Source organism: Eretmochelys imbricata, chromosome 2 (genome assembly GCF_965152235.1).
Source record: "Eretmochelys imbricata isolate rEreImb1 chromosome 2, rEreImb1.hap1, whole genome shotgun sequence".
Classification (NCBI taxonomy): Eukaryota; Metazoa; Chordata; order Testudines; family Cheloniidae; genus Eretmochelys; species Eretmochelys imbricata.
In genome coordinates, this window is record NC_135573.1 from 223,123,063 (window position 1) to 223,147,178 (window position 24,116).

General features: G+C 44.5%; 1 protein-coding gene across 5 annotated transcripts in view; it reads right to left on the minus strand.

The window, feature by feature from the left end:
* The window catches only part of VPS50 (VPS50 subunit of EARP/GARPII complex), a 194,419-nt gene that overhangs the window by 69,266 nt on the left and 101,037 nt on the right, over nt 1-24,116 (minus strand). For all 5 annotated transcript variants that reach the window (XM_077808090.1, XM_077808088.1, XM_077808089.1 and 2 more), the window contains 2 exons: nt 15,232-15,350; nt 697-803 (listed from right to left, as the gene is read on the minus strand). In XM_077808090.1, coding sequence (XP_077664216.1) covers nt 697-803; nt 15,232-15,350 — 226 coding nt within the window. The remainder of the gene's footprint in view (nt 1-696; nt 804-15,231; nt 15,351-24,116) is intronic.

Genomic DNA, 24,116 nt, shown 5'->3' on the forward strand with positions numbered 1-24,116 from the left:
TGGTAGTTAAGCTCTAGCATACACCTCCAATGGAAGTTGTGGAATCTCTATCACTAGAAGTTTTAAAAACAAGTTGGACACACACCAGTCAGGGGTGGTCTAGCTTTACCTGGTCCTACAACAGTGCAGGGGGCTGGACTTGAGGACTTCAAAGTCTCCTCAGGCCCTACATTTTATGATCCTATATGGTCAAAATTAGCCTTTCAAGCAACAGTTCACATCTCGCTTAGTGGTAAATCATGAGGTAAATATAGATCATGTGTGCGCATTAGAGGAAGAAAAAAATAAATCAAGCTCTATTTTGTAACCAGGTTGCTTTTACATAAAAAAATAAATCCATCAGAATACCTGTGTAACAAGCACAGATTTCTACTATGCCCTTTTTATATCTGTTGACCTTATGCCCTCAACACTTTGTATAATTAATCCATCACATAGGCAATACAAACATATGTGAACGAATGTGATTAATCTTATTCAAAATTCATATACTATCCCACAAGAGTCACATTATTTGTCTTATGACCAAAAGTCAGTTTAAGCATTAACATTTTCAGGAAGGTAAAATTGACTAAGGAAGGTAAAATGAGTAAGGGTTTCTACTATAAGGATTTTTAAAATGTTTTGAAATCCAACCAATATATTTTCAATGATATTCAGATATATAGAGAAAAGCCATGAAACCATTCTACTTACCAACAAGTCTTATTACATTGAGTGTAGTGTTTGTTAGGATGGGTGCATTCACCTTGTTGAGATTATAATCTGATCGCTTCCTGCTCCTCAGGGTTTCTCTAGAAACACTTAATTAAAAGAAAGTAATTACGCAGGTATGTCTAAACAGTGTAAAAATGTAACTGGAAAAAAAAGTATGACCTTGTACAACATGCATTTCAGGTCTAGCCATGTACTTATGCCAGATATATTTATGCCAATATATAACTGGATTAGGGCATGTAGACATGTTTAGAAAGAGAGACCTAGTCTAGTTTTCTGAACACAGGACTAGAGACAGGAACTCTTGATTTCTAGTCTAGCTGATTCTCGCATCACTTGTAAAACGGAGAAGATGAGAATTAAACAGCTCGAGATGAAAAGCACTATAACTGGGAAGAATTGAGTGAAAATGATGAAAGCACTCAAATTCAAACAGCCCCCCATCTGCCATGCCCATTGTTTCATGTTCTCTGTGTCTATAAAATCCCACTACTGTATTTTCCACTGCATGCATCCGCTGAAGTGAGCTGTAGCTCACAAAAGCTTATGCTCAAATAAATTTGTTAGTCTCTAAGGTGCCACAAATACTTTCTTTTCTTTTTGCGGATACAGACTAACACGGCTGCTACTCTGAAACCTGTCAAAATAATATATGTCACTCCTGAAAAATGCATTAAGAATTTTACAATCAATATACATTTAGATCAGTGGTTCTCAAACTTTTGTACTGGTGACCCCTTTCACATAGCAAGCCTCTGACTGAGACCCCCATGTGACGCACTCTATATATAGAGTGTGAATATAATGTAACTAAAATATGCTTCATGCAAAAGGTCTCTTGTAAGGTATCATTACAAAGTTTATAATCTACTGAGTGTGGTCATCCTATTTATATAAATGTATCATTCTTATATCTGAAACTAGAAATATGAAATATAATTCTGAGGGCCTATTGTAGTTATGCAAAGTGTGGGCCATTAATGGTTTTTTGGAATCTTGATGGCTCCCATCAACCAGGACAATTGACTGTGGATGGCTCCGTTTGCAGGCAGCCATTCCTGTGAGTCAGGCTGGGAGGAATAGACTTGGGGTCTCACAGGACACGTGATCATGTCATCTGAACTGGAATCCATCTTTAACCTGGTGCTTTTCCACTGAGAAGGAGGGGTGGGAACCCAGAGGGACAAAGGATTCCCACCTTATGCAAAAGATATATAAGTGGAACAGAACAAGGCGGGCAGCCATCATAAGGAATCCCCTAGCTACCACCTGAGCTGGAACAAGGGCTGTACCCATGGGAAAGGATTGTGCCCAGACTAGGAAGGTGTCCAGCTCCAGTCTGTGAAAAACTTATTGAAACACCTCTAAGGGCGAGATTTTATCTGTATTCAGTTTTTATTACTGTACTAGACTTAGACTGGCGTGTTTTATTATATTTTGCTTGGTAATTTATTTTGTTTTGTCTGTTGCTACTTGGAACCACTTAAATCCTACTTTCTGTATTTAATAAAATCACTTTTTACTTATTAACCCAGAGTATGTATTAATACTTGGGGAGGCAAAGATCTGTGCATCTCTCTCTATCAGTGTTATAGAGGGCAAACAATTTATGAGTCTACCCTGTATAAGCTTTATACAGGGTAAAACAGATTTATTTAGGGTTTGGACCCCACTGGAAGTTGGGCATCTGAATGTTAAAGACAGGCACACTTCTGTAAGCTGCTTTCAATTAAGCCTACAGCTGTTAGGAGATGTGGTTCAGACTTGGGTCTGGGTTTGCAGCAGGCTAGTGGGTCTGGCTCAAAACAGGCAGGGCACTGAAGTCCCAAGCTGTCTGGGCAGGAAAGCAGGGGCAGTAGTAGTCTTGGCACATCAGGTGGCAGCTCCCAGGGGGTTTCTGTGATCCAACCCATCACACCCCCTTATAAATTAAAAACACTTTTTTTATATATTTAACACCATTAGACATGCTGGATGGAAAGTGAGGTTTGGGGTGAAGGCTGACAGCACGCGACCCCCCCCCCCATATAATAACCTCATGACCCCCTGCGGGGTCCCGACCCCCAGTTTGAGAACCCCTGATTTCGATGTATATGCAGCTACTTAGTCTGATTCCCCTTAACCTGTTGCCTCTGTTCTGCACACTTGCTTAGTTTCAAGGATGATATAGGAATATATCTTTTTTGTAAAACTGCACTAAGAATATTTTAATTTTACCTGAAAATTACTTTCCCTGCAAGTAAAAACAGTAAGCGATACTAAAGTGTTTGAAATTATAAATGGATACATTTGATCTATGGAAGCATTTCACTGAATACATACATAGGAATTCTACAGCACTTAAAAGTTGACTGGTTTGGTCCAAAATTGAAACTGAGCATCCAACTGCAGCCATCTGTCTTTGCACAATAATCATTGATTGAACAGGAGTTACCTCCATGGAAACCTGTGGGATCAAGCCCTCAGTTAATGTATAATGCTCTATTAATCTGTACTTCTCTTCTTTCCTTCTCTTCTTTCTAAATCTATCCATTCATTGTTTCTTTCTCAGACAATGCTAAGAGAGGCAATGTGTTTTACTGGACCAATTTCCACTGGTGAGAGACAAGCTTTCACACTACACAGGACTCTTCTTCAGGTCTGGGAAATGTACTCAGAGTGTCACAGCTAAATACATGGTCAAACAGACAGGTTAGCATAGTAATGAGCACATATTATAAGGGACCATTCAAGTTGAAGTGGCCCATTAACACCTCTGTAGTTGTAGGAAAAAAAGGAGAATTAGTGGGTTACAGATCGCTGCATTTTATTTCTGTATTGAAGTATGTTCTCTTGGGATATTGGGTGGCCACTTTCACAATAATCTACTTCTTTGATGAAATGTCCTTGTTTGGTGAAGGCAGTTTTGAGTGTGCTAAGGTGTATATCCTGGACTTTCTCCTCCGAACATGTTCTGTAGTATCTGAGTGCCTGGCTGTAGATAACAAATGTCTTGGTGTGTTTTGGGTGGTTAGTGCATATATGAAGGCCGGTGTGGTGTATATTGGGCTTCTTGTATAAGGTTGTCTGAAGGGATCCAATGCTGAAGCTGATTGTGGTGTCCAGGAAGTTGATGCTAGTGTGGGAGTGTTCCAGAGAGAGTTTAATGGATAGGTGGTGGTGGCTGTTGAAGTTGTGGTGGAACTCTATTAAATAAAACCCTCTCTGACCACACAACCCTAGTGGTCACCTACCATCCCACAGTGGAACCCATATGCGATATCATCAAAAAACTACAACCCAGACTCAATGGGGACCCCATCCCAAAAGAAATCTTTCCTAAATCCCCTCTTCTGGCCTTCAAACAACCTCTCATCCTCTCCAATCTCATCATCAGAAGCAAGCTCCCCACAGACCGAAACACCAACTCAGAGAGGCACCAGACCCTGCCAGAACAGATACAAAACCTGCAGACATATCTCCATTGCTACAATGATCAAAACCCTCCACAATACACCTTTCAAGATCCCTGAGTCCTCCACATGACTGCCATAACACATGGTCTACCTCATCCAATGCACTACATGCCCAATGTGGTTAAAACCAGACAATCACTATGCTCTCAAATGAACACACAGGAAAGTGATAAAAGACAAAAACACCATATCACCTGTGGGTGAACACTTTTCACAAAGCGATCACTCTATATCGAACACTCATCCTCAAAGGAACCCTGCACAACACTTTCAAAAGACAAGCCTGGGAACTTAAATTCATAACTTTGCTAGACGCTAAAACTCCATCTTAATAAAGACACTGGATTTATGGTTTATTACAACAATCTGTAACCCACTAATTCCCCCTTTTTATCCTATGACTACAGGGTTATAGCCATAAAGGCCACTTTACCTTGAATGGTCCCTTAATCTGTGCTAACTACTTATGCTAAACTATATGTTCAACCATATATTTAGCTTTGACACTCTGAGTACCTTTCCCAGACCTGAGGAAGAGCTCTGTGTAGCTCAAAATCTCGTCTCTCACCAACAGGAGTTGATCCAATAAAAGATATTATCTCTCTACTATCCTGGGACCAACACAGCTACAACAATACTACATACAAAATCAGATAATGCTGCACAGATTACAGCGTCTCGTGATTTTGGCAAACTATGTTCCATACTGTTTGAATTGCGCTTGCAGTATTAGAGATTATGTGACAGCTAAGTGTTTGGTTCTATAAAAATCTTAATAGAAAGGTTTCAGAGTAGCAGCCGCGTTAGTCTGTAACTGCAAAAAGAAAAGGAATACTTGTGGCACTTTAGAGACTAACAAATTTATTAGAGCATAAGCTTTCATGAGCTACAGCTCGCTTCATCGGATGCATGCAGTGGAAAATACAGTGGGGAGATTTATATACACAGAGAACATGAAATAATGGGTGTTACCATACACACTGTAACAAGAGTGATCAGGTAAGGTGAGCTATTACCAGCAGGAGAGCGGGGGGGGGGGGGGGGGGAAAACACCTTTTGTAGTGATATTCAAGGTGGGCCATTTCCAGCAGTTGACAAGAACATGTGAGGAACAGTGGGGGGAGAGCGGGGGAATAAACATGGGGAAATAGTTTTACTTTGTGTAATGACACATCCACTCCCAGGCTTTATTCAAGCCTAAGTTAATTGCATCCAGTTTGCAAATGAATTCCAATTCAGCAGTCTCTCGTTGGAGTCTGTTTTTGAAGTTTTTTTGTTGAAGAATTGCCACTTTTAGTCTGTAATCAAGTGACCAAAGAGACTGAAATGTTCTCAGACTGGTTTTTGAATGTTATAATTCTTGATGTCTGATTTGTGTCCATTTATTATTTTATGTAGGGACTGTTCAGTTTGGCCAATGTACATGGCAGAGGGGCATTGCTGGCACATGATGGCATATATCACATTGGTAGATGTGCAGGTGAACGAGCCTCACATGTGGCTGATGTGATTAGGCCTGTCAAATAGAAAGGGAAGGGTAACCACCTTTCTGTATACAGAACTATAAAATCCCTACTGGCCAGAGGCAAAACCCTTTCACCTGTAAAGGGTTAAGAAGCTAAGATAACCTTGCTGGAACCTGACAAAAATGACCAATAAAGAGAGAAGATACTTTCAAAGCTGGGGCGGGGGGGGACGAAGAGGACGACAAAAGCTGTCTCTCTCTCTGATGCTTTTGCCGGGAACAGATCAGGAATGCTCTTCAGAACTCCTGTAAAAAGTTAGTAAGCAATCTAGCTAGAAATGTGTGAGATTTTCTTTTGTTTAATGGCTGGTAAAATAGCTGTGCTGAATGGAATGTATATTCCTGTTTTTATGTCCTTTGGTAACTTAAGGTTTTGCCTAAAGGGATTCTCTATGTTCTGAATCTGATTATCCTACAAGGTATTTATCATCCTGATTTTACGGAGGTGATTCTTTTTACTTTTTCTTCTATTAAAATTCTTCTTTTAAGAACCTGATTGCTTTTTCATTGTTCCTAAGAGCCAAGGGTTTGGGTCTGTGCTCACCTATGCAAATTGGTGAGGATTTTTATCAAGCCTTCCCCAGGAAAGTGGTTGTAAGGCTTGGGGGGATATTTTGGGGAGAAGACATCTCCAAGTGGGCTCTTTCCCTGTTGTTTGTTTAACATGCTTGGTGGTGGCAGCACAGGGTTCAAGGACAAGGCAAAGTTTGTACCTTGACGAACTTTTTAACCTAAGCTGGTAAGAATAATCTTAGGGGGTCTTTCATGCAGGTCCCCACATCTGTACCCTAAAGTTCAGAATGGGGAAGGAACCTTGACATAGTGGCAGAGCGGTGGGATCATTTTGAAGCAGAAGCACAGTAGGATTTTAAAAGGACTTTTTTTTTCCTTTGGGCTGCTTGGAAGCAGGTTTTAAGCTGAAAGCAATTAGAGTTTTTCTGTCTCTGCCTGGGGGCCAGAGCAGCAGGCATAACAAAAGGGACCGTTCTTTTTGAGCTGGCGTTTTCTCTACCTAAAGGCAGGGTAGTTAACCTCCTGCAGGGAAATTCACAAGTTTTTCACAGACCTGAAGAGGTTTTCTTTTTAGCTAAGAGCAGCTAGAGGATTTTTCTGTAGGCTGAGAATAGCTATCACAGAACATAGGTATCAGATTACAGCACAAAAATTTACAAGCCAGGTTTTTTCTTTTCTTTCTAACTCTCAGGTGTAAAGTTAGTTAAAAACAGAGAGGCTAAGATGACAGAACCCAAGGCAGAAAAAGCCAAAGAGGCTGCTCACAGGAGAGAACTGGAGGCAGCAAAAGAGGCTGAAAAAATCCAAGAGGCTGCCCACAGGAGAGCAATGGAGGCAAAGGACAAAGAAATGGAGGCAGCAAAAGAGGCAGAAAAAACCCAAGAGGCTGCCCACAGGAGAGCTATGGAGGCAAGGGAAAAAGAACTGGAGGAGAAGGAAAAAGAGAGGAAGCATGATGAGGAGGAAAAGGAAAAAGAGAGGAAGCATACACTGGAGATGGAGAAGGCAAAGGCTCAGCAGAATATACCAACAAACCCTAGCAATCCTTCTCCAGGTACCGGTTCGCATCCCAGGAAGTTCCCCACCTACAAGGCAGGCGATGATACCGAGGCCTTCTTAGAAAACTTTGAAAGGGCCTACCTTGGGTACAGAATCTCTACAGACCAGTACACGGTAGAGCTGAGGCCGCAGCTCAGTGGATCCTTAGCTGAGGTGGCGGCTGAAATGCCTAAGGAACACATGAACAAGTATGAACTGTTTAAAACCAAGGTGAAAGTCAGAATGGGGCTAATACCCGAGCATTCCCGTCGGGGGTACAGAGCCCTAAGGTGGAAACCAGACGTGTCATTTACCCGACATGCCTACCACATTGTGAAAAATTGGGATGCCTGGATATCAGGAGCAAGTGTTAAATCTCCAGAAGATTTGCCTTTCTAAATGCATATGGAGCAGTTCTTAGAGGGTGTTCCTGAGGAAATAGAAAGATACATCCCAGATGGGAAGCCTAAAACTGTAATCAAGGCGGGGGAGATTGGAGCCAAATGGGTGGAGGTGGCAGAAAAAAAAAAAACTGGTTGCAGTTGGAGCGGATACCAGAAGGGACAACCTCAGACCACACACTACTACCAGGGGCAGCCCCAACAACACCCCAAGGAACACTCCAGACACCTTATCGTCCCGCCACACCATTCTCCAGCAACACACCTTGCCCCAGTGATCCGTCAGCTGGACAATGTCTTAATATAATGAGCCGGGGCATATAAAGGCCAACTGCTCCAAGAACCCCAACAGATTACAGTTCATTGCACCGGAATCACACCAGAGGTCCTCATGCCCAGATATCTCCCAGATACCCTCAGAGCAGAGGGAAACTGTGAATGTGGGCGGGAAGAAGGTCACCACATGGAGGGACACTGGAGCACAAGTGTCGGCTATCCATGCTTCCTTAGTGGACCCCAATTTAATCGACCCAGAGATCCAAGTGACGATTCAACCCTTCAAGTCAAATTCTTTTGACTTGCCAACAACCAAGTTGCCGGTCCAGTACAAGGGCTAGTCAGGAACGTGGACTTTTGCAGTCTTTTTGATTATCCCATTCCCATGCTGTTGGGGGAAGACTTAGCCAATAATGTGAAGCTAGCCAAGAGGGTGGGAATGGTCACCCGCAGCCAGGCTAAGTAAGCTGTCACGCCTAGCTGTATTCCGGAAACTTCTACCAGGACCCGGTCAGAGGTGATGGAACCGGACCCCATGCCAACGTCAGCAACGGCAGTAGTGGATCCAGTCTCAGAGACCTAGATGGAGCCAGTCCCAGAACCAGAACAGCCAGCACTGAATCCAGTGCTTGCAACCCCAACACCAGAAGGCCCCACCGAACCTGCACCAGCAGCAGCAGATAACCCTACACAAGAGGCTCAGCAGGAGCCTGAACCCCAACATAGTGCACCAGCAAAGAGCAGTTCACAGTCAACTGAAACAGCCCTACCACCTGCATCGCTTCCAGGAGGACCAAGCCTAGGTCCACAATCCAGTGAGGAACTGATGTCTCCAGCATCAAGGGAACAGTTCCAGACCGAACAGGAAGCAGATGAAAGCCTCCAGAGAGCTTGGACGGCAGCACAGAGCAACCTACCACCTCTCAACTCTTCTAATTGACCCAGGTTTGTTGTAGAAAGAGGACTTTTATACAAGGAAACTCTTTCTGGTGGACACCAGGAAGACTGGCATCCTCAGAGACAGTTGGTAGTTCCAACTAAGTACCAGGTAAAGCTCTTGAGCTTAGCTCACGATCATCCTAGTGGCCATGCTGGGGTGAACAAGACCAAAGACCGTTTGGGGAGGTCATTCCGCTGGGAGGGAATGGGAAAGGACGTTTCTACGTATGTCCGGTCTTGTGAAGTATGCCAAAGAGTGGGAAAACCCAAAGACCAGGTCAAAGCCCCTCTCCAGCCACTCCTCATTATTGAGATTCCATTTCAGCGAGTAGCTGTGGATATTCTGGGTCCTTTTCCGAAAAAGACACCCAGAGGAAAGCAGTACATACTGACTTTCATGGATTTTGCCACCCGATGGCCGGAAGCAGTAGCTCTAAGCAACACCAGGGCTAAAAGGTTGTGCCAGGCTCTAACAGACATTTTTTGCCAGGGTAGATTGGCCCTCCGACATCCTCACAGATGCAGGAACTAATTTCTTGGCAGAAACTATGGAGAGCCTTTGGGAAGCTCATGGGGTGAATCACTTCGTTGCCACCCCTTACCATCATCAAACAAATGGCATGGTGGAGAAATTTAATGGGACTTTGGGGGCCATGATACATAAATTCGTAAATGAGCACTCCAATGATTCGGACCTAGTGTTGCAGCAGTTGCTCTTTGCCTACAGAGCTGTATCACATCCCAGTTTAGGGTTTTCCCCATTTGAACTTGTATATGGCCACGAGGTTAAGGGGCCATTACAGTTGGTGAAGCAGCAATGGGAGAGGTTTACATCTTCTCCAGGAACTAATATTCTGGACTTTGTAACCAACCTACAAAACACCCTCCGAACCTCTTTAGCCCTTGCTAAAGAAAACCTACAGGATGCTTAAAAAGAGCAAAAAGCCTGGTATGATAAACATGCCAGAGAGCATTCCTTCAAAGTAGGGGACCAGGTCATGGTCTTAAAGGCGCTCCAGGCCCATAAAATGGAAGCGTCGTGGGAAGGGCCATTCACGGTCCAAGAGCGCCTGGGAGCTGTTAATTATCTCATAGCATTCCCCACCTCCAACCGAAAGTCTAAGGTGTACCATATTAATTCTCTAAAGCCCTTTTATTCCAGAGAATTAAAGGTTTGCCAGTTTACAGCCCAGGGAGGAGACGACGCTGAGTGGCTTGAAAGTGTCTACTACAAAGAGAAAAGTAATGGTGGCATGGAAGAGGTGAACATCTTGGGCGTATGCAGCGACAGCGGATCCAGGAGCTGTGCACTAGCTATACGCCAACATTCTCAGCCACCCCAGGACTGACTGAACGGGCATACCACTCCATTGACATAGGTAATGCTCACCCAGTTAAAGTCCAACCTTACCAGGTGTCTCCTCAAGCTAAAACTGCTATAGAACGGGAGATCCAGGATATGCTACAGATAGGGGTAATCCACCCCTCTGGCAGTGCATGGGCATCTCCAGTGATTCTAGTTCCCAAACCAGATGGGGAGATACGTTTTTGCGTGGACTACCGTAAGCTAAATGCTGTAACTCGCCCAGACAACTATCCGATTCCACGCACAGATGAACTATTGGAGAAACTGAGATGGGCCCAGTTCATCTCTCACTGGACTTAACCAAGGGGTGTTGGCAGGTACCGCTAGACGAATCCGCTAAGGAAAGGTCAGCCTTCACCACACATGTTGGACTGTATGAATTTAATGTACTCCCTTTCGGGCTGCGGAATGCACCTGCCACCTTCCAAAGGCTTTGGATGGTCTCCTAGCAGGATTAGGAGAATATGCAGTCGCCTACCTTGATGATGTGGCCATATTTTCGGATTCCTGAGCAGAACACGTGGAACATCTACAAAAAGTCTTCGAGCGCATAAGGGAGGCAGGACTAATGGTTAAGGCTAAGAAGTGTCAAATAGGCCTAAACAGAGTGACTTACCTTGGACACCAGGTGGGTCAAAGAACTATCAACCCCTTACAGGCCAAAGTGGATGCTATCCAAAAGTGGCCTGTCAAAAGTCAAAGGAACAGGTCCAATCCTTCTTCGGCTTGGCTGAATATTACAGGCAATTTGTACCACAATACAGCCAAATCGCCGCCCCACTGACAGACCTAACCAAAAAGAAACAGCCAACTGCCGTTCAGTGGACCGAAGAGTGTCAGAAGGCCTTTAACCAGCTTAAAGGGACACTCATGTCTGACCCTGTGCTAAGGGCCCCAGACTTTGACAAACTGTTCCTAGTAACCACAGATGTGTTCGAGCATGGTGTGGGAGCAGTTTTAATGCAGGAAGGACCGGATCAAGAATTCCATTCTGTTGTGTTTCTGAGCAAGAAGCTGTCTGAGAGGGAAAGCAACTGGTCAGTCAGTGAAAAAGAATGTTACACCATTGTCTACGCTCTGGAAAAACTATGCCCATACATTTGGGGACAGCGTTTCCACCTGCAAACCGACCATGCTACGCTACAGTGGCTTCATACCGCTGTGGGAAATAACAAAAAACTTATTTGGTGGAGTTTAGCTCTCCAAGATTTTGATTTCAACATACAACACATCTCAGGAGTTTCTAACAAAGTGGCTGATGCACTCTCCCATGAAAGTTTCCCAGAATCAACTGGTTAAAATCGTCCTTGAGATGTGGAAAATATTGTTAGTCTTTATACACTTGGTATTATATTTAGAGGCGCATGTTAACTCCGTTTTCCCCAAGAGCTCCAGGAAGAAATCACAGCCAGTTTCACCCTATCTGTGATTTGGGGGGGTAGGGGGTCATAAATATAAAGGGAAGGGTAACTATCTTTCTGTATACAGAACTATAGAATCCCTACTGGCCAGAGGCAAAACACTTTCACCTGTAAAGGGTTAAGAAGCTAAGATAACCTTGCTGGCACCTGACAAAAATGACCAATAAAGAGCCAAGATACTTCAAAGCTGGGGGGAGGGCGGGGGAGGGACAAAGGCTGTCTGTCTGTCTGAGTGATGCTTTTGCTGGGAACAGATCAGGAATGCTCTTCAGAACTCCTGCAAAAAGCTAGTAAGCAATCTAGCTAGAAATGTGTGAGATTTTCTTTTGTTTAATGGCTGGTAAAATAGCTGTGCTGAATGGAATGTATATTCCTGTTTTTGTGTCTTTTGTAACTTGAGGTTTTGCCTCGAGGGATTCTCTGTGTTTTTGAATCTCACTACCCTGTAAGGTATTTACCATCATGATTTTACAGAGGTGATTCTTTTACTTTTTCTTTAATTAAAATTCTTCTTTTAAAAACCTGATTGCTTTTTCATTGTTCTTAAGATCCAAGGGTTTGGGTCTGTGCTCACCTATGCAAATTGGTGAGGATTTTTAATCAAGCCTTCCCCAGGAAAGTGGTTGTAGGGCTTGAGAGGATATTTTGAGGGGGGGAAGACGTCTCCAAGTGGGCTCTGTCCCTGTTGTTTGTTTAACACGCTTGGTGGTGGCAGCATAGGGTTCAAGGAGAAGGCAAAGTGTGTACCCTGATGAAGTTTTTAACCTAAGCTGGTAAGAATAATCTTAGGGGGTCTTTCATGCAGGTCCCCACATCTGTACCCTAGAGTTCAGAGTGGGGAAGGAACTTTGACAAGGCCCTACGATGGTGTCCCCTGAATAGATATGTGGACACAGTTGGCAACGGGCTTTGTTGCAAGGATAGGTTCCTGGGTTAGTGGTTTTGTTGTGTGGTGTATGGTTGCTGGTGAGCATTTGCTTCAGGTTGGGGGGCTATCTATAAGCAATGACTGGCCTGTCTCCCAAGATCTGTGACAGTGATGAGTCGTCCTTCAGGAGAGGTTGTAGATCCTTTATGATGCGTTGGAGAGGTTTTAGTTGGGGGCTGAAGGTGACGGCTAGTGGTGTTCTGTTATTTTCTTTGTTGGGCCTGTCCTGTACTAGGTAACTTCTGGGTACTCTTCTGGCTCTATCAATCTGTTTCTTCACTTCAGCAGGTGGGTATTGTAGTTGTAAGAATGCTTGATAGAGATCTTGTAGGTGTTTGTCTCTGTCTGAGGGGTTGGAGCAAATACGGTTGTATCGTAGAGTGTGCCTGTAGACAATGGATCGTGTGGTGCGGTCTGGATGAAAGCTGGAGGCATGTAGGTAAGCACAGCGGTCAGTAGCTTTCCGGTATAGGGTGGTGTTTATGTGACCATCACTTATGAGCACCGTAGTGTCCAGGAAGTGGATCTCTTGTGTGGACTGGTCCAGGCTGAGGTTGATGGTGGGATGGAAATTGTTGAATTCACGGTGGAATTCCTCAAGGGCTTCTTTTCCATGGGTCCAGATGATGAAGATGTCATCAGTGTAGCGCAAGTAGAGTAGGGGTGTTGGGGGACGAGAGCTGAGGAAGCATTGTTCTAAGTCAGCCATAAAAATGTTGGCATACTGTGGGGTCATGCGGGTACCCATAGCAGTGTCGCTGATTTGAAGGTATACATTGTCCCCAAATGTGAAACAGTTATGGGTGAGGACAAAGTCACAAAGTGCAGCCACCAGGTTTGCCGTGGCATTATCGGGGATACTGTTCCTGACGGTCTGTAGTCCATCTTTGTGTGGAATGTTGGTGTAGAGGGCTTCTATACCCAGAGTGGCCAGGATGGTGTTTTCAGGAAGATCACCAATGGACTGTAGTTTCCTCAGGAAGTCAGTGGTGTCTCGAAGATAGCTGGGAGTGCTGGTAGCATAGGGCCTGAGGAGGGAGTCTACATAGCCAGACGATCCTGCTGTCAGGGTGCCAATGCCTGAGATGATGGGGTGTCCAGGATTTCCAGGTTTATGGATCTTGGGTAGCAGATAGAATACCCCTGGTTGGGGCTCTAGGGGTGTGTCTGTGCGGAATTGTTCTTGTGCTGTTTCAGGGAGTTTCTTGAGCAGACAGTGTAGTTTCTTTTAGTAACCCTCAGTGGGATCAGAGGGTAATGGCTTGTAGAAAGTGGTGTTGGAGAGCTGCCTAGCAGCCTCTTGTTCATATTCCGACCTATTCATGACGATGACAGCACCTCCTTTGTCAGCCTTTTTGATTATGATGTCAGAGTTGTTTCTGAGGCTGTGGATGGCACTGTTCTGCATGGCTGAGGTTATGGGGCAAGTGATGCTGTTTTCCCACAGCACTCTATGTAGAAGCCCACCCAGTTCTTTTGACCTTCAGGTGGAGTCCACCCAGAATCCTTCTTTTTGTAGTCTTGGTAAGAAGGTCTCTGTGAGTTAGTATGTTGTTCAGAGGTGTGTTGGAAATATTCCTTGAGTCAGAGACATCGAAAGGACAGGCCCAACAAAGAAAATAACAGAACGCCACTAGCCATCACCTTCAGCCCCCAACTAAAACCTCTCCAACGCATCATCAAAGATCTACAACCTATCCTGAAGGATGACCCATCACTCTCACAGATCTTGGGAGACAGGCCAGTCCTTGCTTACAGACAGCCCCCCAACCTGAAGCAAATACTCTCCAGCAACCACACACCGTACAACAAAAACACTAACCCAGGAACCTAACCTTGCAACAAAGCCCGTTGCCAACTGTGTAACACATATCTATTCAGGGGACACCATCATAAGACCTAATCACATCAGCCACATGTGAGGCTCGTTCACCTGCACATCTACCAATGTGATATATGCCATCATGTGCCAGCAATGCCCCTCTGCCATGTACATTGGCCAAACTGAACAGTCCCTACGTAAAAGAACAAATGGACACAAATCAGACATCAAGAATTATAACATTCAAAAACCAGTCTGAGAACACTTCAATCTCTTTGGTCACTCGATTACAGACCTAAAAGTGGCAATTCTTCAACAAAAAAACTTCAAAAACAGACTCCAACGAGAGACTGCTGAATTGGAATTCATTTGCAAACTGGATGCAATTAACTTAGGCTTGAATAAAGACTGGGAGTGGATGTGTCATTACACAAAGTAAAACTATTTCCCCATGTTTATTCCCCCGCTCTCCCCCCACTGTTCCTCACATGTTCTTGTCAACTGCTGGAAATGGCCCACCTTGAATATCACGACAAAAGGTGTTTCCCCACCCCGCTCTCCTGCTGGTAATAGCTCACCTTACCTGATCACTCTTGTTACAGTGTGTATGGTAACACCCATTATTTCATGTTCTCTGTGTATATAAATCTCCCCACTGTATTTTCCACTGCATGCATCCGATGAAGCGAGCTGTAGCTCATGAAAGCTTATGCTCTAATAAATTTGTTAGTCTCTAAGGTGCCACAAATACTCCTTTTCTTTTTAATAGAAAGGAAAGGTTAAAAAGCACAGAGCAAGAGATACAAAAAGACAAATAACTGTATGTTTACCTTTTTACAGGGGCATCTCCCGTCTGCTCATCCACATAATCTCTTTTCAGCTCCTCAGGAACATCACTGTCACTGTCATACTCTTGATAGGCACTTTTCTCCTGTTCATCAGATTCATACTATTAAAGAAACAAAATGGCAGCTTTTACTTTTGTTAGAATATCCCTGAACATCCTTTTTTTAAAAAATCAGTCGTGCTTTGTGACTTCTTTGCTTTTAGTTCTGTCACAATGCAACAGTGTTATTTGAACCTTGACTGAGTTTTTTCTATCCTATGTATGATTAAAAATTGTCTATCCAGCTCATTAATAATACAGGAGAACTTTAAAAATATAACAGATTGACAATGGACAAAAACACGGAAAATCTTCTAACTAGATTTTAAAACGTGTTTCTATTCCAGATGTCCTGTAACCGTAAATATTTTAATCACTTTTTCTCCCAATCACTGGTTTCCTCCTTGCCTCAATATTATCTATTTTATTCTGATATTTGACATATTTTATTATTGCTTTTTTAGTTGATAATATTCTGCATAGTTTACATAAAATCTAAATTGCTCAACATGTTGGCAATAGAAAAGGCAGTGCAAAACCACTAGACTGAGTAAGAAAGTACCAAAACAGGTAATTACGAAAACTTTTGGTTATTTTGTGTATCCTCTTTTTAAAAAGTAATCTTTTCCCTGATATGCATGTTTTATAGACATTTTAAAAATATTAACAAAATATTTAAGCGTTTTTAAGATCAGGTCTAGTACATTCAACAGGACACTTCCACTGGAGTATTTTTCAGTTTGTTGGACTGGTATGTAGTGATGCTACACAGAGCCACTTTGACTTTGCACAACTGTTACAAAAACGTGATTATTGCAGAAACACTGACGTTTATCTGAATATTTCTCAGGATTACAATACAATATCATGCATTTTTTCTTCTGAAGAAAAACTTTAAATACTTGTGAAGCAGCTTCTTCAAATCTGTGTACATCAAATCCATGAAAGTAATTAATATACATGACACATAGTATACAAGGACAGGGATCCCATAACTTGTTTTAACAGATACACCTTAGATAGGCGCAGAAAAAAAGTGCATACTGTATTGTGCTATCAAATATTCTTCAATTAAGTCATAAGAAACCAAATCATACCAAATACACAAGTGAGCATAGCTAAGGATTGCAACCTTAATTTTAGGGTTTCCTGACTTTTGTATGCTTAATTATGCAACCTGAATAATATCTTAATGTACTTTAATGTAATTTTCCATACTTATTTTTTTAAAGAAAAAATACAACCCTTATCTGGAATGTTTAGCTAGAAACCAATGCAGCAGCTTGTCCCACATTTACAATGAGGGAAACCCTCATGCAGGCACCTGCCTGCCTCATTCAATACGGACTCTGCAACCCTCACCTTCAAAACAAACCCACTGTAGATTTGAGCATGCAGCTAAATTAGCCATGCTCATAGATTCATAGATATTAAAGTCAGAAGGGACCATTATGATCATCTAGTCTGACCTCCTGCACAACGCAGGCCACAGAATCTCACCCACCCACTCCTGCAATAAACCTCTGACCTATGTCTGAGCTACTGAAGTCCTCAAATCATGGTTTAAAGACCTCAAGGGACATTGTTAATGTGAACTGTAATCCGATTATTAAAAACTAAGTAAAAACTAATTGCACGCACTAGAGCTCTGTTAGAGCACCCTATCATTTGTTTTTATAAATCATATTTTACTATTTTACAGAAAATCTCTTCCTCCGCTAATAGGCAAATGAAATACTGACACTTCGTGGCCTGAAGGATTATTTTGTTTTCCCCAGATCAAGAAAATTTCAGCCTGATAAACTGAAAGATTTGGGAAAAAATTATGAGCAATTTAGAACAGACAATTACAAAGGGTAATGTATTCAAACACCTCAATATGTGAGCTCATGAAATAATGTGTGCTTGAGACTATGTAGACAATAAAACAATACAACAAATGTTTATAAATTAAAAAAGCTATTTTAACTTTCCAGACTATTAGATTAGCAATTGAATTACCTAATTGGTAACTGCATACTACAAGCTGAGGCATAATCAATTAGGGGCTAGAAAAACAAATATTTCATTTGTGCAAATTTACTAAAATTTTGCTATTTTTCTAGCTGTTGTATTTTGAACATTGCTAAATTAAGAAATTAGCAAATAAATCAGAGATTAATTAACCACTGTAACATTTGTCTGACATTAAATTAGTTGCCTCAAATAGAATTTGCAGAGAGAAAAAAAACTTTCTAAAGGGAGATATTTTCAGAATCAAAGTAATTTTTAATCCTAATATGTTTAGTAAATTACTGTCAGTTGTTCCAAACTGAGGTGCTTTAAACTACTCCTTGTGTAAGAAATTCTCACTAGTCTATTTGTTAATACAGAAAAGGAAAACAGCCCAAGTTCTAGGGCAAAACCTGGTTCCCCGCAGAGCTCCTACAAACTCAGGATTCCAATACACCACTTGGCTCCTGCGTATCCCCTTAAATGAATCCTCCTACCTCAGAATTGGATACACCAAGACTTTTACCTCAGCTTTGCCCCAACCCACACTGCTCTGTAGACACCCTTTGCAAAGGGACACAAAAGACACTCTTAATGGAACCATGCTGATTCCACTGAAGATAAGGATCCTAACAGCTGATAGGGGTTTCTGAAGGATTCCTCCCTGTGGAGCAAACACTCTGGACAGAGAAAACAATTCAGACACTCAGTGCCCTGGGTGATTCAGAGGATGGAACCACCAGCACAACCAGGTTTTGCTAATATTCTTATGATATGTGTGCCAGTATTTCTCACATACGTCGGTTAACACTGACGGCTTTTGTGGAAGCAGCAAATTTTAAAGAGGGGGGCCTTGGACATCAGGAGTGAAACTTAAAGTGGAGGGAGTAGCATAGAAGAGAGAATGTTGATATTAGAGATAGTGAACAAACAGCTGTCCTGACTATTATTTCTAAAAGAGAACCCTGCCACACCACATTTTCAAATTAATGGAAACCAGGATTATATCAATGCAGATTATTTCAGGAAGAAACTAACCCAAGGTTTCATTATTAGGAGATGAAAGGGAGTTTTTTAATTAATTTGGAAGAATCATTAATATGAAGAATTAGTCACCTATTTGGAAATAATCTGCCTTGGCTCAACTAAAACCCAGTAACTAGGAGATCATTTATTGACTGGAAATGTTAAGAGTCCTGGTATACATTTAAGAAGATTCTTGTGTGTCAAATGTATTAATCCAAAAGGAGGGCCCATGAGCTTTGAGAGCACCAGATTCATGTCCCATGGGGAAACCGAGTCTCGGACGAGCAGGTACAGATGCTCAAGATCTTTCAGGAATCGTGCCGTCATGGGACGGCCGAAGACCGACCTGCCCTGAAGCAGAGGGTGGAAAGCAGAAAAGGCCACCAGGTGCATCTTGACCAAAGACAGCAACAAGCCCTGGAGCTTTAGATGCACCAAATAACCCAGGATGTTTTGCGACGAGGCCTCCTCAGGACGAATGTGCTTCTCGAAGGTCCAACACGCGAAGCACTTCCACTTGGCCACATAGGTAGCCCTGGTGGACCACCACGGAGCACTCCCACTTCTCTGTGGTTAGCCATGGAGCAGCCATGCCATCAGGTGCAGCGATGCCAGGTTCAGGTGCAGCAGATTGCTCTGGTTCTGGGATACCAGATCCAGACAGAGAGGTAACTGCAGCGGGTTGGCCACCAAAAGACTTAGCAGCATGTGGAACCAGTGCCGGCAAGGCTACATGGGGGCAACAAGAATGACCCATGCTCTGTCTTGCTTCACCTTTAGCAGGACTCTGTGGATAAGTGGCACTGGCAAAAAGGCGTGCATCAGTGCTCCCAACTACAGGAGCAGGAAGGCGTACGACAGGGAACCCTTGTCCCTGCCATATAGGGGGCAGAACACGTGGCACTTTCGGTTCTGCCAGATGCAAACAGGTCCACCTGGGGATTCCCCCATGGTCGGAAGGTCAGGTTGACCACCTCCAGATGGAGGGACCACTTGTGGTGAGAGGAGAAGGTCCTGCTGAGGCAATCTGCCAGGACGTCCCTGGTTCCAGGTAAGTGAGTGGCCATCAGGTGGATGGCATTCTGCACATAAAGGTCCCAGAGGCTAAGCGCCCAGAGACATGCCCAACGAGTGAAGGATAGCCTTAGTGTCCTTCTACCTGTGCAGCCTGCCATCTGTTTGATTGAAGAGCCCAACTCCACCAAAGGAGAGGTCCTGAACTGAGGCCTGCACCTCCTGGGAAAGGCCTGCCGTTTGGATTCAGGAGCTGCGTCGCACAACCACCGCAGATGCAAACACCCTCGCTGCCGAGTCCACCACGTCCCATGCCATTTTCAGGGTGCATCTGGCTGCCGTGGTCCCTTCCTCTACCAGAGTACCATACTCCCAAGCCTGACCCTGAGGAAGGGAGTCCTGGAACTACTGGAGACTGTCCCAGAGGTTAAAATTGTATGGGCCCAGTAGGGCCTGATGGTTCGCCACCCAGAATTGTAAGCTGGCTGTTGAATAATTTTTTCTGCCAAATAAATCAAGTTTTGTGGCTTCTTTGTTCTTGGGCGTAGAGGCCGAGGGGACCTGCTTATCCTTCTCATTGGCCGCCAACAACACTAGCGAGCTCAGAGGAGGGTGGGTATACAAGTACTCGAAACCTTTGGCTGGCATAAAAGTACTTTTTCTCGGCCCGTTTTGAGGTGGGTGGGATAGGGGATGGGGTCTGCCACAGAGCCTTAGCAACCTGGAGGACCCCATTGTGTATCAGTAGGGCAATCCAGGCAGGCATGGAGCCAAGAGGACATTGAAAAGGGTGTCCTCCTGCTCCGCCATCTCCTTCACTTCTAGCCCCAAGTTCTCAGCCATCCGCCTGAGAAAGGCTTGATGTTCTTTAAAGTCATCCGGGGGTCTGGCCCTGGAAGGTCCCGCATCCACCTCCTCCGGGGAAAAGGCAGAGGCCCTGACCACCGGTTGAGGCACTGAAAGCTCAGCAGCTGCTGGAAATGGAGGTTTGGGGGTGGGCTCCAGATCCTCCACCCCGACCTCGGAGCAAGCTTCCGGTACCGGGCCCAGTGCCGGTGGGGCTGTCAATCTTTACTCCGAAGCGGCCCCTGAAACACGCTGCGAAGGGGGCATCATCATCATCACCACCACCATCACCGGAACACCCCATGCTCCCCAATCCCATCATGGAAACTGGGGCAATGGGTTGAACTGGGCCTCCACACTCTCCGGCAACCAGGAAGGAGCGGTCAATGCCTGGGTCTGCGGGCTGGTCGTGCCTACCGGTGAGCACTGACCAGGCATAAGCAACCGGTGGCTATACCAGGGAGAACGGTCCCGGTGCCAGGGAGATCAGCATCAGGGGAATGGAGCTGTGGAGACCGGTAACACGGTGCCAGTGACCAAGACCGATGTCTAGATGCAGACTGGTGAGAAGGCGAACAGCGTCGCTCATAATATGGGGAGCGTTGATCCCACACTGGGGAATAATGTCTTGGCATCTGGGAGGAGAGTTTGGGTGATCAGCGACGTGGTTGAAACCTGCCATGGGATTGCTTCTCTGGTGACAGATGGCACTTCCCCACGTCCAGAGGGGTCTTAATGGCTGGCTCTCGGGGAGCCTTAGCCTGGTCCTGCGCCACCGCAGACGTCATAAGAACAGGTGGAGAGCTGCGCTCTCTGTGAGCCTGGGCTTGGGATGATGACAGTGCAGGCAGGGTGGTGGGTTCCATACCACTCACCAGAATCAGCGATGGACCTTTAAGAGGGCTAAGAGCCCCAGCCGCAGAGGCACACTCATGCTCTTTCGGAGAAGGCTGGCGGACAGGCCTGGTCCTTCTATCAGATGACTCCAGGGCCTTCTTGCTCGGCGCCAGCGAGTGCTTCTTTGCCTTCTTCTTTGGCACTGACAAATGGTGCTGAGAGGAGCCGGGCGTTGGCGGCACACTGCGCACAGAGGCCAAAGTACTCAGTGAGGCCTGTGTAGAGGGCTCAGAAGCCGGGCGGAGAGCGGATTCCATCAGGAGGACCCTGAGGCAAATGTCCCTCTCCTTCTGGGTGTGAGGCCAAAAGTTCTTACAGATCCAGCAACGCTCCTTGATGTGTGACTCACAGGCATAGGCCTGCCACAGACCGAGCAGGGCTTAAACCAGGAGCTCAGGGCATGCCCCACTTGGGGTGAAGTCCCCACTGGGACCTTAACTATCAGCTAACTATGCACTTAACAACTACTTAACACTAACTAGAATCGAACAAAGGCCTGAAGGCACAAAGTCCAATGGAAGAAACTGCTAGCTCTTGACAAGCAAGAGAGGCACTCTGACTGACCGCCATGGGCGGAAAGAAGGAACTGAGGGGGCGTGGGCCGGCAGTGCCTGATATACCGCGGCATGAGCGCAGCACTCTAGAGGGCACTACAGCTGGCCCTACGGGGACCACTAAGGCAAAAATCTTCAATGGCCATGCAGGTGGGCATGCACACACTTAGAATGGAATTGACATGAGCTCGCACTCGAAGAAGAACGGATCCAGAATAGGTTAATAACCGTTTTTTCTCCTTCAAGTGAATGCACAGGTCCATTCCACTCCAGCTGACTCACAAACAGTTCAATCCAGAAATGGGTTTCAGAGTCTACCTGAAAAACTACTTGTCCAAAAGTGGCATCATTTCTGGAATGCTAAGATACAGTACAATGAGTAGTAAAGGAATGTACTGACCACCAAGCTAGAGCTCTAAAAAGGTCTGTTATAGTTACTTAAGCCAAAAAAACTGTAGAAACTGTTTGAGATCCTGTAGAGTGAGTACATTGGCATTGTCATAGCAGAGATGTGTGCAGGACAAAATCCAGGATGAAATCTTCTGCATGAAGACTGGAAGCCTTTCATCCTGTCCACAACTGACATAAGCAGCTGGGAAGACAATCTAAAACACTAGTCCTGTCCAATTAAAAAAGCCAACACCCTTCCAACATCCTAAGCATGGAGCATCTTCTCATCCTTATGAGAATGGGGCTTAAGAAAGAAAGTCAGTAAGCATGGCTTGATTGAGGTGGAATTCTGATACTAATTTAGTCAGGAATTTCATAAGTGGACATAATACCTTCTCCTTATAAAAAAAGGAATTAAAAGGGTCAGCTTCCAATGTTCGTAACTCCGTCACTCTTCTCACATCTATTACCAAAAATAGATGCAGTAAAGAGACGCAGCCATTGGTTCAAAGAGTCGAACCATGAACATTGTTAGCACCAGATTTAAGTCCCAGGAAGGAATGGGCTCCATGACATGGGGCTATAACCTGCCCAGACTCTAAGAATTTAACGGACGTAAGATCAGAAAATACTGAGTGGCCTGCAATTTCTGGATGGAAAGCAGCAATAGCTACCATGTGAACTCTGATGGAACTAATCTATAGGGCTTCTTATTTCAGGAGGAACAGAGAGAGTCCTCAATAGGTTGAACAGAAATCAGGACTGGCAAAACACTCCTCTCTGCATTGACCACAAGGAGAATCACTTCCACTTCAACAGGTGGAGTGTTTTGCACATTCCCCAAGCACTCCATCTCTTGAGGTGTTAACCATGGACCATCCAGGCTGTAAAATGGAGAGTGGCTCGGTCGGGACATAGCATATGATTGGAGTTAGGATCTGTAGGTAGCATCAAAAGTCCTGGTAGAGAAGCTCAGCAGACTGGAGAACCAATGCTAGCAAGACCAACCCAGAGCTGTAAGGATCATGTTCTCATGTTCCGACTTCTGAATACCAGGAAGGAAAGAGTCTTTGAGATTGGTGATACAAAACTTCCAAAGATGTATCGCCTCTTGACAAAGACTGATTCCCACCCCCCCACCCTGGTTCATGCAGAACTCCACGGTGTTGTCTGTGAAGACTTGTAGATTGTTGCCCTTGATATGAAGGAAAAAAGCTCAACAGACCAGATGAATAGCCAACAATTCCCGCACATTTACGTTGCATGCGATATCTTGGTAAAAACACAGCCCTTCAGTTTGTAGGTTTCCTAGACGAACACCCCAATTTAAAAAAATGTCCATAACTAGAGTCAATGTGCACAAGGGAGGTGTGAAGGGAACTCCCATACACATTGGCTGGATCCATCCACCAGACCAAAGACGCTCCTTTGGTCTGGTGGACACTCCTGCAGACACTCAAATCAGCATTACCAAGGGATGACAATCCACTGGAATCCACGGGGAATCCACTGACTTTAACCAGCTTTGCAACTCTCGGAGACAAAGCCTGGTATGCCAAACCACACACAGGAAAGAAGCCATGTGCCCTAGTAGTCTGAGGCAGTTTCTTACCATTCTAAGTGACTTTGAGGTTTCAACTGAAACATGTAATGTTGTCTGGAATTTGGCTTGAGGTAGGAATGCCCTGGCTGCTGTAGAACCCAGAACTGGCCCTATAAATTCAGTTCTCTGATCAGCAGAGAAGACTGACTTGTCCTCATTGGTCAAGAAACCCAGAATACTGAAGAGGGATCGGATCCCGGATAGACTGACTTCTACTTAGGGTTTGGATTGACCTTGTACCAGCCAGTCATCTAAGTTAGGGCACACTAGTACTCCTGTTTTCTTTAAAAATACAGCTACCACCAATCATGTATTTTGTAAATACTCACAGGGCAGCAGACAAGACAAAGGCCTAGACTGATAATGGGTGTTGTTGACCAGAAATCTTAGGAATCTTCTGTGGCTTTGATGGATAGCCATATGGAAATACGCATCCTTCAAGACGAGGGCAGTGTACCAGTCTCTGGGGAAGGGAATGATACCATTTTTACGTATTTGTTCCAATTT